Below are 18,248 nucleotides of genomic sequence, written 5' to 3'. Positions count from 1 at the left end.
TCCTCCCCCACTCTAGACCTCCCACCTCTCCCTCCCCGCCCTCTCCAGCCCTAGGTAGCGAAGCATTCAATCCGTACACCTCCGGGGCTGGGAATCTCCAGCAGGAACTCAGTAGGGGGGGCGTAAGTCCGGGAAGGGCCTCGGCGCCCAGCAGTGTTCCCCGGGGCTGTCCCCGCCTAGACAGCGTCGGAGCTTCCCACCCGCCTCCGGCGCGACCCCCGCCCCCCTCGCCTCAGCCTGGGCGCCCTGGCACTGGTGCGCTGTAATCGCGCGCTCGCCGCGCCCTAGCGGCCACTGGCGGAACGAGCACAGCGGGTGGAGAGTGGAGGGGTGCGCGGGCGGGAGGCACCCCCCCGCCTCGGGAGTCAGGGAAATCCCGGCCGCCACCAGGGGCCGTGCCACCACCCTCGCCGGACCGAGGCTTCCGGCGCGCCCCCCAACTTTGTGGCGCCCTCACACAGCGGCGGCGGGGATGGAGCTGCCTCCCCGAGGGCGGGCGCCGCTGGACTCGCCGCTGGACAGCTGCTCCCTGACCTCGCTGGACTCCAGCGTTTTCTGCAGCGAGGGTGAAGGGGAGCCCCTGGCGCTCGGGGACTGCTTCACGGTCAACGTGGGCGGCAGCCGCTTCGTGCTCTCGCAGCAGGCGCTGTCCTGCTTCCCGCACACGCGCCTTGGCAAGCTGGCCGTGGTGGTGGCCTCGTGCCGCCGCCCCGGGGCCCTGGCCGCCGTGCCCAGCCCCCTGGAGTTCTGCGATGATGCCAACCCCGTGGACAACGAGTACTTCTTCGACCGCAGCTCGCAAGCATTCCGCTACGTCTTGCACTACTACCGCACCGGCCGCCTGCACGTCATGGAGCAGCTGTGCGCGCTCTCCTTCCTTCAGGAGATCCAGTACTGGGGCATCGACGAGCTCAGCATCGACTCCTGCTGCAGGGACAGGTACCCGAGAGGCGCGCGGGGGCTGGGCGGGGAGGCGGGCGCAGTGGAGAGAGGGCAGCAGAGGTAAGATAGGAGCTTCACACAAGCCTCGCTGAATCCGGGCCTCACAATACCTGAGGCCACTTCCGAGCTGTTAAGGTGGGGTGGCGGGGAGGTCTGGAAGGCGTCACAGCCAGCTTTGGATTGGAACTTTTTGGACCTCTTCCTTTTTTGAACGAATGTGTGCCAATTCGTTTTTAAGGCAAAGGAGGTCAGGCCTGAAATAAATATTTGATGGTTGAATAAATGAATCAGAAAAGCTAAAACCCAAAAGATGCACGGATAGAGATGGAGGTTTCAGTAGGGAGCATTACCATTTATCAGGCCTAGAACACTAACTTTATTTTATTTTTATTTTTTATTCTTTTTTTGGCATTTTTTTACGTTCAATTAGCCAACATATAGTACATCATTCGTTTTTGAAGAACACTAACTTTAAACTTGGATGGAGAACTGCTTTAAATACAGGAGATGGAAAATTGGTTCCTTGACTGTGAATGTTTGTGGGACTTTGATGATGACTATGTTATTATCTTGCTATTAGTACTATTTCTTCATGAGGACCTTTCCATTGCACATACACAAAAGTTCCAAATGGCAAACTTCTGTTCTTGTTACAAGAAAAATGGGTAATAAAATGCATTAAAGTAGATTTGCTATGTATAAATCTTTTTGTATAAATTTCTGCCAAGAAAGGTTCATTTTAAAAATACTAATCCTAAACAGAAATTTTGAGTACTGTGGGCAGGAGACAGCCTGGGTTAAATATGAATGGACATTTTCTGCATTTTTACCAAAATAAAAAGCATGACCTCACTGCTAAGTTTAATTTTCTTTTGACGTCTGTATTTTTTTTTCAAGTTAGACTAATCACCAAGTTGTTTTCTCTAAAAGATACTTCAGAAGAAAGGAGCTGAGTGAAACGTTAGACTTTAAGAAGGACACAGAAGACCAGGAGAGTCAACATGAGAGTGAACAGGACTTCTCCCAAGGACCTTGTCCCACTGTCCGTCAGAAGCTCTGGAACATCCTGGAGAAACCTGGATCTTCCACAGCTGCTCGAATCTTTGGGGTCATCTCCATCATCTTTGTGGTGGTGTCCATCGTCAACATGGCCCTGATGTCAGCTGAATTAAGCTGGCTGGACCTGCAGCTGCTGGAAATCCTGGAATATGTGTGTATTAGCTGGTTCACCGGGGAGTTTGTCCTGCGCTTCCTGTGTGTGCGGGACAGGTGCCGCTTCCTGAGAAAGGTGCCAAACATCATCGACCTCCTTGCCATCTTGCCCTTCTACATCACTCTTCTGGTGGAGAGCCTGAGTGGGAGCCAGACGACACAGGAGCTGGAAAATGTGGGGCGCATTGTGCAGGTTTTGAGGCTGCTCAGGGCTCTACGCATGCTAAAGCTGGGCAGACATTCCACAGGTATTCAAATTTCAGTGATGCTTTTTTAATTTGCCATTGTTTGTGAACATTAGTGCTTGACTACAGTCCAAGAGAAGTGCCGTGAATTGATACTCAGAATTACCAACTCCCATCCTTTACCCAACCAGGGTCTCCAAAAAGGGATTGGGAAGCAAAACCCTGAAGTTGCTATCACAGGTATAGAGATGATGCCTCACACTCCTTCTCTCCCTAAGACGTGTGAAAAACAGTTTGACCCCTTGTTACCCTCAATTTATTTTAACCCAGTGCTCAGAAGTTGTACAAAAATTAAAGACACTCTGCCTCTAGAAGGTTCTAGATAAAATATGCATAAACAACACATAAAATATGCATAAATTATTCATAATCTATAGGGACATAAGCCAGTTTCTCTTCTGTGTCCAAGGAAGGGCTTATCACACACGTTCCTGGGCAAAAAAGATAGTCAGCCTTGCAGGGCTTTCTTTAGCCATGCAGAAACTGGGATGACCAGGCACTGGTGGCCATCCCATGATTTTTGAAGAAACAATGGAAATATTTGCTTTGTAAAGTTGAAGACACTGATTAAATGCTTTATCTAGTATGAGAATTTTCTTGTCCCTAAACCGGGATGCATGAGAGATATAGTAACAGGAATTCCTTAAAATCTAATGAAAATCTAATGAACACTCGCCCTAGAAGAATCTCCACACAACACTCAATTGTGCATGAAAGTTATAGTCAGTGTCAGGGGAAGTCACACAAATCCATTAAAGATGATTCTTGTGTTCCTGAGGGCAGCAATTCTCAGTGGCTGTTGGATGTTCTGGAGTTACCTTATGTTAGATTTTGATGAAAAGCTCGTTAAAAGGCAAATTCTGAACCTAGTCTGTGAAAAGACAGATTTTAGTATTTGGGGGTGGATTGAGGAGCATGCATTTTAACAAGCTCACAAGGGATTTTGTGTGGACTATACTAAGACACAGTGGAGTAGAATGCCATGTTAATATGGTACATATAAATGCGATACACAAGAATACAAATAATTTAGCTAGAAAGTCCTACTACCACCTTATTTCCCCAGATATGTGCCTAACTGGTCACCTAAAAGAAGTTGACGGTCATTGTCTCTCCTTATTAATATAGGGAGAAATTAACTTCAAATATGTTTTTTCCCCACATGTCTGAGGTAATTAGGACTTCTCCCAACATCATTTTGGTAGTGTATTTTCCTAGCTACTCTCACATAGCAGGGATTTGATAATGGGGTTTCCAACAACTTTTACAAGTACCACTCTTTGTTTTCTGACACCCATAATAGGATGCTTTCTTCTAGTATTTATAAACTCCTCACAAGATTCGATTTAAAAACACCCAGTAAAGACTACATTTTTTCCCAAAAGAAAAGAAAGAGAAAATAATGGTAATTTCCACCGTGTCACCTCTTCAAGGGTTTTTTTTTTTTTTTTTAGTTCCAAAGCAGTACAAAGTATTAATGAAGCCTTAATTTATTGAAAGGATATGAACGCTTACATAAATATTTGACAATTTTATCTTAAGCATTACATTTTGCAATATATAGACATAGATGACATAGTTCCCCATGTATTAACTATAAATATAAGATGAGAGGTATTCTAGAATAACAGGAGGGCAATGGTGGGCCAGAAAGCCAAAGTTTAAGTCCTGGCTCTGCAGCTCTGTACTAGATATGCCACTTCTCTGTGCCTCAGTCTCTTCATCTGTAAAATGGCACAATAATTACATCAATTTCATATTGTTTTTTAAGGATTATCTGAGTTAATAGATGTAGCATGCAGAAATTTAGACCACTTTGTGTTTCTTTACAAAATTATTTAGAACATTTCATCTTGAAATGAAAACAGTCTTCTAAATATTGTGCTTTTCTTCTATATGCTGTCAATATATTTCAGAAATACAATTCAATGCAGACACATCAAGGTCAGCTTTCTAAAAGATATTCTAAAGACAATCTAAAAAGAATCTTCTTTTGAAGTTAAACGTCAAAATTAATATTCCTTAATCTTTAAAAATAGCTGGTAAATAATTTAAGAACATCTTGAAGTTTTAAGAACCAAATTTTAAAATAATGAGAGCACAAACGGCATTTTAATGAAATTTCAAATAGTCTCTAGTGAATAAAAATTAAAATGATTCTAGGAGGCATTGCTTTGACCTTCAGAGACAGCATCATTATGACTTCAGGCTGATATGACTTCGAAATGTGGATACACCTTCAGCAGTGTTTGTGAACTCAGGTGTCAGGGGAGATACCTTATTCAAAATTGTAGTCCCATTATGGGCTCATCTGACTCTCCTTAGGGTTGAGTCTCTGGAGATCGGATTAGGCTCTCTTGGGTATGTCTCCCAGGGGTTCAGTGAATCCTCAGAAGAGCAGTAGGGAATGCACCAATGCCTCATAGTGAGTGAATTTCCCAGTAGCTTCAGTCCCCCATACCTTTTTGCAGTGAAGGAATAATCTGTATTCAGGTCTATCTCCTTACAGGAAAGCAGAAATTCTATGTACTCAAGGGAAATGTTTCCCTATAGCTTTGGTACTATGGGTGCGAATTTGAGTGGGTATCACGGGAGTTGAGGAATCCCTCCTGATAAACCTTTAAGAATGCCCCGTGAATGTACGTAGAATGTTCTTGTGTGTCAGTGCGGTCACTGATGCTTAACTCACTCCTGCTGCTTCACTTCATTCTCATGGTGGACATCCTTTACTGCTTCTGGCTTTCAGATAACAATGCCCTGACAGTGTTCCACTTCGTTAGGAGCATGAGTAAAGCAGACACATAAAATGTTAGAAAAGTGTGCCAAAGTGACACATGGAAATGCAGGTCTGGCTAAGTGAGCCCTCCACTTGCCATGATGCACAGGTCTCCCATTTTATGGACTAAAGTATAATTCCTGTCATACATCCCCTGCCTGCCTTGTAGTCTCATCTGTCACCTTTTTTTTTTTTTTTTGTATAACTAGTGGGTGTTTAGTAAATATATAAGTGCATGAATGAATCTAACTAGATTTATTTCTATCCTTTGCAATCTGGCCCCACCAACTAGACTATGAGCTCCCTGAAGAAAAAGATTATGATTTATCATCTCCGTATCCCCAGAACACTGCCCAATGCTGGAGACATGTCACATGTGAAATGCACGTTTGTGGGCAGAGAGCCGGGCAGGAGAGGGGAAGAGAGGGAAGTGGAAGGTGGCGAGGGACGAAGGGGTGCCAGTGACTGACGACAGTTGTTCTGTTCCAGGATTACGCTCACTCGGGATGACAATCACCCAGTGTTACGAAGAAGTCGGCCTACTGCTCCTATTTCTGTCTGTGGGAATTTCTATATTTTCCACGGTGGAATATTTTGCTGAGCAAAGCATTCCTGACACAACCTTCACAAGTGTCCCTTGTGCATGGTGGTGGGCCACGACATCCATGACTACTGTGGGCTACGGGGACATTAGACCTGACACCACCACAGGCAAAATCGTGGCCTTCATGTGTATATTATCAGGAATCCTTGTCTTGGCCTTGCCTATTGCTATTATTAACGACCGCTTCTCCGCTTGCTATTTCACCTTAAAGCTCAAGGAAGCAGCCGTTAGACAGCGGGAAGCTCTGAAGAAGCTCACCAAGAATATAGCCACTGATTCATATATCAGTGTTAACTTGAGGGATGTCTATGCCCGGAGTATCATGGAGATGCTTCGGTTAAAAGGCAGAGAAAGGGCAAGTACTAGGAGCAGTGGGGGAGATGATTTCTGGTTTTGAATTCACTTTCAATTTATGTACAAAAGCTTGTGTACAACTAACTCAACTGATAAAGCCTTGAAATGGATGTCTGTATACTCTTGAAGAGTCTCTTTTGAGTACTACCCGTGTTAGTTTTTACTGATATATTGCTTGGTCTGCTAGAATAGTTCACATCCCCCAAACCAAGTGCACAGTGAGTCTCAAAACTAGTCATTTAACACAACCCAATACAAGTAGGCCAAATGTCTGAATTGTCAAATATAAAATAATAGTGCAATACATACAACAAAGTTTCAAGTTCTACGTATCACTAATTTTAGAAGTTCTTTGCACCACTAACCTAAGAGAATGGGAGTTAAACTGCATAGCCCAGAGCAAAGATAAGTGAATCTTTAGGAACATACTCAACAACTTCGCTATTTAAAGACATTCTCCAAGTAAAGAAATCACTCCTTTTTCCATCAGTTAAAGCTGTTAAATACAACAATTCGCTTTGCAAGCGAAAATCCTGATTTGATGGCCATAGGTGGTGACCCTGTCTTCCCTCTGGTGCAAACCGCTGGTCACAGAGGGACTAAGTTCTGATTCCCATCATTACTATCGGAGGTGGGAATCCCCAGACTGCTTAGCTGACAGCAGAAGAGTGTTACATAGAGGCTTCGAGAACTGTGCCTCCTCGTCCTCCCCACTGAATGCAGTAATGTAGTCTAGAGCAGGTGTCTCCCGCACCCCTGGCAAATCAGATGGTCTTAAAAAATCTCTTTATTGATATAGTGTTCAAATTATGTCTTTAAAATCACAAACATGTAAAGGTGAAGTAGTGAACATCCTGAATATATACAGTGAAATTATTAAATAGTCTTATTTCATAAAATGAGAATGATATGTTGAATGATATCACTGGTTGAACTTGAAGATCTTTTATTTGTTAACAAAAAAATATTATGGATAGTTTTCCAACTGTTGGGGCAAATAGCAAATGTTCAAACTGCACACATTTTGACGGTCATCCGTGATAATGATAAAATTCATGGACATCCTGTTATATGATTAAAACCAAAAGTTCTAAACCTAAGAATTAGTTTATGATTCCCAATATTCTAGTTAAGGAGATTTTAAAAACTAAGAGTGATATGGAGTATCATTTTAATACCTGCATTTTCAGTGTGTTTAATAGTGCCCCCAAGGGGATGAAATTGGTTCTTGGGGGGGCAAAAATATCAGTCCTTTTATTCATAAAACAGATATATACATGCAATACATGAATAGATATAGAGTATATCTATGGTGTTAAAATTTCATGGGGTGGAAAATTAGGGGGAAAAAATGCCTAAGAGCCTCTTTGCCAGGGTTGGATGGTGATAAGAAATACACATTGAGAAATACTGCTTTAATATATGGCTATACCATAGTTAACCAAGTCTATTTAAAACACCCTATTATATTATGAACCACAAAAAAGGAGGGGAGGAAAGGAGGAAGGAAGGAAAGAAGAGAGAAGCCAATCAATTATAAGAGGCCATTGATTATAAAATGCATCCAGATTTTGGATATGTAAAAATTTTAAATATGCATCTTAAACCAATAAAATATCATATATACTCCCTCCGGTTTTCTGGTATGCATGCTTAAGTTCTGAAAACATTTTCAATGATGTCATGAGTTTTAGATTGTATGCTAAAATATTTTAATCCGCTTGGCTTATTTCCACTTCTCCCAAATATTATGAAAGATTTAGGAGCTATAAATGGTAATAAAATAAATATTTTCCCTCTTACACAATTCACAGGTGCTGGAGTATGGCATAGGGTCACTAATTCTAGTATAAATCCCATCCATAGTCTGAAGGCAAAACACAAGTTAGATACAGAAGCCAAACTTACCGTGGCTTCTCTAGAACTCTCCTCATTAAGAATAGTTGCTCTGATCCAGGTCTGTGCTCTATACTCACTGTGTATTATGTCATTAACCCCAAAATATCCCCACTAAACAATTATTATTATACTGTTTTAAGTATTAGTCCATTACATTTATTCATTCAACAAATATTTATTTAGAACATATCTGTGGGTTGGGCACTGGAGATTCTTAAACCAGACTAAGTCCTATTCTCTTGTACTTAATATTCTGTTCGAGGGTTTGAGGGGAACACAGATGATAAGACTGAGGCATACGAAGATGAAATAACCTGCCTAAATTCACACACTCCATGTACAGGTGACAGAGCCAGGAATGAATCCTAATCTCCTGGACCCCAAAAATGATACTCCTAAAAGTCATATTATAGATTTCATTATTCCCACACAACCTGTGGGTAGGGATTCACTTCATAGCCAGGCAAGCCAATTTCTTGTGGATGGAGAGGTTTAATATGCCTTAAGAAAAATTTCAGCTTATTCTCAGAGGTGGAATGGTGCTTATAAGGAACAGCTGTTGTCATGCTTTATAGTCATTATTAGACAAGAAAAATATTATCTTTAGAATAATTAATAGAATAATTAATAGCTAAAAAACAAAAAAAAGAAAAATGAAAAAACTGTATGTATTCTATATATTTTTTTTCTACCACCAAAGATTCTAAACATGTTCTTCACAAATGTGGTATGTTAGCAGTATATATTTTGTCAAGATGTGGACATTTCAAAAGAAAATTTTAAATACCATTGCCTAGTCAACTTTGCTGTTAGAGAAAATATCAGTGTACTTATTCAGCAGTGTACATATAAGCAAACCAAAGTTAATTTAAGTAACATATGAAATAACTGTTAATTTTATAGCCCATCATTTAAAAAACATTTGATATTTTTCATAACTGTAAGAATTATTGTTACAAAACAATATTTAATTTGGAAATATAAATAATGGAATTACTGGTTTTCTTTAAGCTATTTAGAGAACACTAATTAAAAACATTGCGTGCACAGAGGTAATGTTTGAACACCTAAAAGAGCAATTTTAAGAAATCACTATGGTATCTCTAGTAGAAGTGGCATGATGTTCATGTTTTACTGGTTTTTTCCCTATATATACAAGGAATTGTTGCATTTATCATTTTAATGCAAATTAGTGTTAAGTATGATGTATTAGATGCACAAAGAATTAACTGAGGTAGAAATCTCAGTGCTGTGTTTCAATGTGGAATTCTTACTCTGATTAAAATCTTTGACTAAGCTCTTGTAGAAAATATATATGCTGGCCCAAGTTATCCAAGCAAAAGATTATCATTGGGTAAGATTAATGCTTTGACAAACATTTCCACTGAAACATTTTGTTAACATGAAAAGTCTGCTCTTTTGAAATATTAACCATTAATATCTCTGTCTTATCGATCCTTCAATTCAGGTCCAAGATATCCATTGGCAAATGACATGTTTTAGTACTTCCCTTGGTGATTTTCTTTCACAAAGCACCACCACTCCCAAACTTCTTTCCAAGCCATGCTGATACACGAAAGAAAAATGTCACTTAGGAGAGTTTTACTCATAAACCCCACTGGCAATTGCTTATGTGGTATGTCTTTAGGGCTAATGGGAAACGTCTTCCCTTGCCTTCTATTAGAATTACTCCCTTGGGGCACCTGGGTGGCTCAGTCGTTAAGCGTCTGCCTTCGGCTCAGGTCATGATCCCAGGGTCCTGGGATCGAGCCCCACATCAGGCTCCCTACTCTGCAGGAAGCCTACTTCTCACTCTCCCACTCCCCCTGCTTGTGTTCCCTCTCTCGCTGTCTCTCTCTCTCTGTCAAATAAAATCTTAAAAAAAAAAAAAAAAGAATTACTCCCTTGCTTATCCCCTCAACTCCGTTGCCCCTCTCTTCCTGGTATGGAATTGGTAAGACCCAAATCCCAGTTAAATCCAATCTTGTGCCTCCGTGTGCCTGCCCCCGCAGAACTGATCACGAGGACAGAAAAAAAAACAACGTATGCAGACTGCTTTCATTTTACATTCTTGCCTACAACACGAATGGGTTCTTAATGCTGCTAGGCAATCATACTGCAATTCCTGAATGTATTCACTCTCTCTAGATAAATATCCTTTTCATTGCACTTTCACTCAGAAAATAGAATCAAATTTTCCAGAAGGGCCGACATCCACATTTATCCACCTACCTCCACCTGTGCCTATTCACTCTGCCTTTCCTCTTATTATGGGGCTTGAACTGTCCATCCTATCCCTCCTCTCCAACTCTAGGACATTGCTTCAGAAAGCCTATCCCTCTCCCTATTATACCATCACTTTTCCCTCTCGCTACTAGATCATTTCTATCAACATATAAATGTGATTAATTTTTCCTATCTTAAAAACAAACAAAAAAAGCAAACAAATGAATTTTTACAACTCCTAGAATCTATGTCACCCTCTAGGAAACACCCCACTCTCTGGTCTCCTTGATGGCAAAACTCCGTGACAGCACTTTTATACTCACTCACTTCATTTCTATATTCACTATTTTTTCCCTATTCTTCAAATCAGCCTCCCATCCCTACATATCCTAAAACCGTTCTTCTCAAGGTCAGCAATTACCCCATCATTGCTAAATTCCATCCTTAATTCTCAGAATTCTTGGTGCTTGATCCATCAGCAGCATTTTACAAGATTATCGACTTCCTTGAAGCACTGTCTTCACTTGACTTCCTGCCCGTTGCACTCTCTTGATTTCCCCCTGATGCCCTGCTCACTCATCTTTTCTGGTTGAGGTGTTCAATCAGGACTTCATCCTCAGACCTCTTCTCCTCTCTATTTACATTGTTCATCCTGTTTCATGGCTTAAATATCACTGATAGTCAACTCCCAAATTTCTATCTCCAGATTAACCCGTCTCAATTCCTGCATTTTCAGATTTGTGTATGTTACTGCCTGTTCAATATCTACACCTGAATGTCCAATATATAGCTCATGATTACCACATCCACCACCAAATTATTTATATTTTCTCCAAACTCTATGTTAATTCAAGTCCTCTGAGAAGCAGATGCCAAGACGGGTGATTATTGTAATACTGATGACATCTAAGACATTTACTTGGAGGGAAAAAAAAAAAAAAGCCTGTGAAGGATAAACAGGAGTCTAGAGAAGGTGGGAAGAACCTTCAGACCATGATGCAAATCTGACGCGGGTAAAGAAGAAGGAGAGAGAAGGACTGGGTAAAAAAAAGAGTCTCTGATAATAGCCTAGTTCTGAGAAAATGTCAACCGAGTTGACGCAGAGTCGTGAGCAAAAGTAGCCCATCTCTTTTAGAAAGGGCCCCGCACTCAGAAGGCAACAGCTCAGGCTGTCGGTCAGCCATGTTCCGTTCAGAAGGAGATCTGAGCGAGGGATTTTTATGGCCACCAACGTCAAACCCTGGAACTGCCCCAGTCGGCTTCTCCATGCATGTTCAGAAGTAGCCCCTCCATGAATCCCATGCCCCTCTCTTTGTGAGGGAAATTTTAGAAGAAGGAGTTGGTGGGTGACCAGAGCATTCACTGCTGCAGTTGGTCTCAGAATAGCAGCTAGTAGTCATCCTCTACCTCCTCCACTAGCCACAGCACCCCATCACAGCACGTTATTTACCCCACTGGACCCTCGCATGCTAAGAGTTATAGAGAGAATTCTCATCTGCTTATGCTTTTCTCTACCTCCGAGGAACATTTTATATCCTACAAAACACTTTTATCATTATTGTCTACTGATGTGCACTATAGTTAGTTGTGCGGCACAGAATTTTTATTGCTGTGCCACTTACTTTTATTCTTGAACAAAGAAATAGCACTAATAAGATGATATTTCAGGGGAAATTTCAATAATTTAAATCCTGTTTTATTCATTTCTGACCATCACATTCAGGATGATACTATTTTAATAGGACACTGGTAATAATCCAATGACTCTGAAAAATACTTTCATGTTTATATATTAACTTATGTAAAACCATTAAGGTAGAAAAACACATTTAGCTTTCAACAACATGAAGCAACTAAATGTGAAGTAACAGGGAAAATAGGTTAACTTTTGGATTTCCTTTTCATGTTCTAAGTTGAGTGACATTTCTTCCAATTATATGCTCCTTACTATGCCTTCTTTAGAAGGTTTATAGTCTAAGGGGCTTTCTAATTAAAAGAAGATAAGGTGATATATGGATTTTCTACATTATTCTATTGTTCAGTACTCAAGTTATTTCCAGAGAAATAATAATTGAACAAAAGAAATTTTGACAAGTTTGATGCATGTGCACACATGCGCATGTGCGTGCACGCACACACACACCCACAAACAGAAAGAGACAGAGGAAGAGAGAGAGAAATAAAAATTTAGGGTAACAAAAGAGATTTTGAAATTATGGGAGGTAGATGTTCCTTGACATGTAACAACAATCACCTCAATACTTCACAATGGATATGTAGATAGAATTTCAATCATCTCTCTAAATAAGAAAACCAAATCCTCCTTCAAAAAGTAAACCAGGACAATTTTCCTGAAACCATGTCTTTATACACGTCTTTGCTGTACAGCCAATGTTTTATCTTAAAGTAGTCTATAATTATTATTGTCAACTAATTCTAAATGGTACACGTGAAAATAAAAGTTACAGTTGCTATGGAAACTATACTTTGTAGGAAATTCATTTTAACAAGCCTTGCTCCCAAAGTTAAAAAAGAAAACAAAAAACAAACAAAAGCACTTCATATACAATAGTACCACCTTGACCACAAGCCATCAGGAAAAGAAAGACAGAATAAATGAATGTAAATATAAAAATAAAAGCCATTCTTCTACCTTTAGCTGTACTTATAACTTCTTTCCTCACATGAGTTAATTTTCTTAAGATTTCAGACAAAGGAAAATAACTACTCCCTGCAAAAACCACAATGCATAACAGTGGGATTTCTTAACTTTAAAGATGGAATATTTAACTTTGTAATCATAATTTTCAGAAATGTATTATCACTGGGCATTTGACAAATTATTTAACTTAGTACTCTTCTACTCTCCCTTTTTAGTTAAATATTCTATATATCTTTCACACAGACTAATAAAATGTGCTAACTCAAACAAACCAATTTGTTTGATTCCATGTCCTCAATGCATGGACAAATAGATCCTATCTCACCACTTGGCATTCATCATATTATAAATAAATCTTCAGAGAAATTTTAGCAAATATACTTGATAATTTAAGTAGCAAAATGATCTTTCTCATCCATTTCCAACAACTATTTTCTAGAACTATTTCTTAGAGCACAGAACAAGAGATCTTGACCTGAGCCAAAGGCAGACGCTTAACTGACTGAGCCACTCAGGAGGCCCAGAACAAGAGTTTTTCATTTAATTCCCTATGACATCCTTTTAAGGACATTGCTTATATGCAGAGGGAGGGACTAGTTACCTGGTACTTACATGAACAGGATTATTTATGATCTAGAAACAAAAAAGTATTGTGACACAATTTGTCCAGTCCATATCAGAATTGACAAGAACAATGTAACAGTCTATTGCTTTTTTCTTTCAAATTTCAAAGACTGGTAGATTTGTGGATCAAAGAATGTGTTATAAAAGAAAACACAAATCTTGGGGTCAAATAAAAGTAATTTTTCTAAAACAAATACTATAGCCATTTTTGATGCTTGTGTATTATTTCTCTGTGTTATCATTTTAATACCAAAGTCACATCTCTATTAGAAGTAATTACATGACTTTTAGATTTAGGAACAACTTTTGTTGTTTTAACATACAGAACGTGTTACCTTTTTTAACTGCAGATCAAAAACAATGAATGAATGATGAAATAAATGAAGTTGGGACCACTATTTTTTTAGTGAAGGGGATGGACTAGAATGGAATGGAGGTAGAATAGAAGAGAACAGGATGGGAAGGGACAGAATATAAAACAATACAGCATAGAATATATTAAAACACACCTCCCAAGTCCCGAGGAAGAACTACACACATCACAAAAAAGCACGGCAGCAGATTTTAAGAACAGTGGGGAAGGGACACGGGCAGAACGCACTCACTGGAAACACCCACACATGGGCTAGAAAATGATTACTTAATTTTATGTCTTGATTTTGTGGTGTATGGTTTTGTCTGTCACTATAATTGGCACATTAAGATTTCACAGTTTAATTTTGTATTACCATAACTTACAGTGGTTTGTGAACAAGGACAAGTAATTTTTCCCTGCTAGTGGCATAATCATATACTCCAAAGAAGTTTTTGTTAAAAGCTTTCTGTGCATTTTTTCAAAGGTTATTGGTAGTATGACAGTCTCTTAGTTGATGGTAATAGTAATTTTTCATTAAATTAAAACAAGTTGTCCATAAAAAGATTGCTTTATTATGTTAAAAATGATAATGTGAAAATTATAGGAAATGTTTAAGATCTAATGCTGGAACTTAAAGAGTAAGTAGTGACAATATTTGAAAAAATTACCTCTGTACCTCAGCAAACTCCTATTTCATTTGAACTTCATGCTTTAAAAAAAAAAATGGGGGCACCTGGGTGGCTCAGATGGTTGGGCGTCTGCCTTTGGCTCGGGTCATGATCCCAGGGTCCTGGGATCGAGCCCCACATCCGGCTCCTATCTCAGCAGGGAGCCTGCTTCTCCCTCTGCCTCTCCCCCTGTTCGTGCTTTCTCTCTCTGTATCCCTGTGTCTCGAATGAATAAATAAAATCTTTAAAAAAAAAAAAGCATTTGATGACAAATTTAGAAAATAATTTTATTACATGTACGAACCTCAAGAAAAGTAACAGATTTCAATATATTAATTTTAATGATGTCCCTGCAAAAGAAAGAATTAGAACTTTGAAAATGAAAAAATAATTGAAAATCTAGCAAACTGACCCCACAATATTTTCAAATAAAAAAATTAATATAATTCCCTCACTTTCTATGACTATTAATACAAAAAGTATTTTTACCTTATCTAGTTCATAATTTGGGATAAAAGAGAAAAGAAAAGCTCACAAACTTTCCAAAAAATTATTCCTACAGTATATATGGAAATGGAATGTATGATTTTTAAAATGATGTATCAACTGACAAATTCAAAACTGTACATCTTAGTGATAACATGATATCTAGTACTTTGTCAAAAAATAATTAACCTTGTTATATCATCCTGAAATGTATTGGTTGTCCCAGGAAAAGTCTAGTAGAGATTGTGTTGAGAGACAATTTGCAATGTGTCTCTTGCATTTCTGCATATCTTGCAAACAGAAACACTGATAGTTTTGTTCCAGAATATCTTCTCAAAGATGTCTGTATAGCATGAAATGTTGGAAACTTGAGAGAGTGTCTCCTCTGACACCAGGGAAACTTGTATGATGCCCAGGATAATAAAGACAATGTCTTTCATTGAGCGAGAGTTCGGACCTGTTTACTTGAAGCCTTTTAAAAGATTAGGGTTTTCTTAACTCGAGTTTCTCAACTGTGACACACATCGACCTTGACCACAGCCACTTCCATGTCACCCCCATGGGACTTGGGATGCAAGAGAAATATGAAGCTCACGCTACATCATTTGCCATGAGTAATAAGTTCTTCATCTCTGTCCCAGGAGTCTCATGTATTTTACCAGGAAAAGGGCAAAATCTCAGACACCTCACAAGTCTTGACAGATTGGGAGCTCAAAAGTGAATTTCACGTTTTTCTAAATGTAAAGCAACTGCAGTTGGCAGATATTTTCTATGTGGTATTTTGGTAATAAAAGTGGTATATTTAACTGGCATTTTAAGCATTCTTTATGGGCTAAACTTTTGGGGGAGAAATTAACAATACTGTCAACATATGTGAAGGCTTCCAAAAGTATTATTATTATGGCAAACAAGACTCAAAGTCATCACCTTATCTTCCACATGTTCCCAAAATATGTTGTATCACATTGAAGAGGGCATTAAAAATGAAGGAAGTTTGAACGACATAAAATTGGAAATATATTTACATCTTATTTCTCAGTCTCAAACTTTTAATCATTACTTGATTGAAGAAAATAGAACAACTTTTAGAAGAAAAATCCATTTGCTATTCAAAACCCTGCATAAATAATTGAAGTAAACTTCACACCTACAAGGAGTATATTATTACAATGCATTCATTATTACACTTCATAACAATTATTACAATTTAGTTCTTCATTTACATTGAAAGGTAATTGGTGGACATTTTATTTATCATGATTTTGGATTAAGATTAATTCATTCTTTATATTGTGAACCAGAGAGAGGAAATTATTATTATTCACAACTTACCTGACCCAGAATTTTCATCCTTGATGAAGATGGAGAAATGCAAGGAAAAAACTCAACCAGGCATAAACAGTGTGCATAACTTTATCTTTGTGTATTATGGACAGCCAGACATACTTATCATGTTAAATTAAATATTTTCTAATTTATAGAAAGTTGGTTTCAGAACCTTTCTTATGTTCTAATAGACATTAATAAAATGATACTTGATATGAAAATGGTTTTGTAGAAAAGGCAAACTTTATCTTACATGTATGTGTATACATATATGTGACATGTATGTATCTATGTATATGGATATATTTGTGTGTATATATATTCAATATGTCATATATATATATATATGTATGTATGTATAATATGGATTTTGCTCCAATGTGATTATGAAGGCTAAGTCCTAAAATCTGCAGCTGGCAATCTAGAGACCCAATGGTGTAGTTCCAGTCTGAATGCCAGCATGCTCAAGGCCCAAGAAGAGCCAGTGTTTCAGTTTGAGCTCAAAGGCAGGATAAAACCAATGTCCCAGTTCAAAGGCATTCGGGCAGAAGAGTTCCCTTTACTCCGCCTTTTTGTTCTATTCAGGACTTCAACTGATTAGATGAGGTCCACCCACATTAGGGAGGACAATCTTTACTCAGGCTACTAATTTAGATGTTAATCTTATCCAGAAACACCCTCACAGATACATTCAGAATAATGTTTGACCAAATATCTGCATTCCCCATAGCCTCATCAAGTTGACACATAAAATTAACTGTCACACCATGTAAACAAGTGAAGAAACTGGAGTACCCAGATGCACAGAAATTTATCCAAGGCTACACCATAAGGGAAAGATCCAAAAGGCACCCCTGGGTTTACCTCATTTTAAATCACCTATTTCTTCTTTTCCACCCTTCTGCATTAGAGCCAAATAGAATTCAGTGTTTTTCAGTATTATAGTAAGGAGAAGCATAAGGTAATGTCATAAAGAAAACATTTTTCCTTAAAAAATATGCTCATAGTAATTACTTCTGTGGTTACTAAAGAAAACTACAACTCCCATAAATTGTAAACCAGCAAAGATGTTCTTTCTCTGGAACTATGATAAAAGTCTGGAAATACAATTAGGCATAGCCTACCTATGTCCCTAGCCCCACATACCATAATGTTGCTATCATTTTCCCTAATCTACATTTGAGGTGAAGCTAAACTGAGCATGGATGTGCTACTTAAGACTGAAAAACAACACAAGAGCTGTTAGCACTGGGAAAAAATTATACTATAATGAGTATCTAAGTGTCACTGTTACTCAGATTTATCTGATTTACCCATAAATCATTCAATTATCTTCATGTTCAACACTAGGACAGATAGTTATTGTTTTAGGGTTCTCCGAAGAAATAGAACCAATAGAGTGTGTGTGTGTGTGTGTGTGTGTGTGTGTGTGTGTGCGTGCAGAGAGAGAGAGAGATTTTAAGTCATTGACCCACACCATTGTAGAGATTGACAAATTCAAAATCTGCAGGGTGCAGTGAACCATCTGACCAGAGGCCCAGGGTGGAGCTGCAGTTCATCTCTGAAAGCTGTCTGCTGGTAGAATTCCCTCTTTCTTGGGAGAGGTCAGTCTTTTTCTTAAGGCCTTCAACTGATTGGATAAAGTCCATTCACATTATGGAGGACAATCTGTTTTACTCAAAATGTACTGATTTAAATGTTAATCTTATTCAAAAGAAAAAAGAAAACTTCACAGACACATCTAGAATAGTATTTGAGCAAATATCTGCATATTATAGCCTACCTAAACTGACACATAAAATGAACCATCACACTTATCCATGAAAAAATGTTTAACATCATCTGTCACTAGGGAATTTCAATTAAAAC

The 18,248-nt window shown here is 38.8% G+C and overlaps 1 protein-coding gene across 1 annotated transcript; it reads left to right on the top strand.

The window, feature by feature from the left end:
* The first annotated feature begins 472 nt into the window (after nt 1-472).
* KCNV1 (potassium voltage-gated channel modifier subfamily V member 1) lies at nt 473-6,176 on the top strand. Its single transcript, XM_021688599.1, has 3 exons — nt 473-939; nt 1,873-2,402; nt 5,665-6,176. The coding sequence occupies exons 1-3, from the start codon at nt 473-475 to the stop codon at nt 6,174-6,176; spliced, it is 1,509 nt and encodes a 502-aa protein (XP_021544274.1).
* The last annotated feature ends 12,072 nt before the right edge of the window (nt 6,177-18,248 follow it).

This window comes from Neomonachus schauinslandi, chromosome 4 (genome assembly GCF_002201575.2).
Source record: "Neomonachus schauinslandi chromosome 4, ASM220157v2, whole genome shotgun sequence".
In the NCBI taxonomy this organism is placed as follows: domain Eukaryota; kingdom Metazoa; phylum Chordata; class Mammalia; order Carnivora; family Phocidae; genus Neomonachus; species Neomonachus schauinslandi.
Note: the sequence above shows the minus strand (reverse complement) of the source record. Positions and strands in the feature narration are given on the sequence as shown.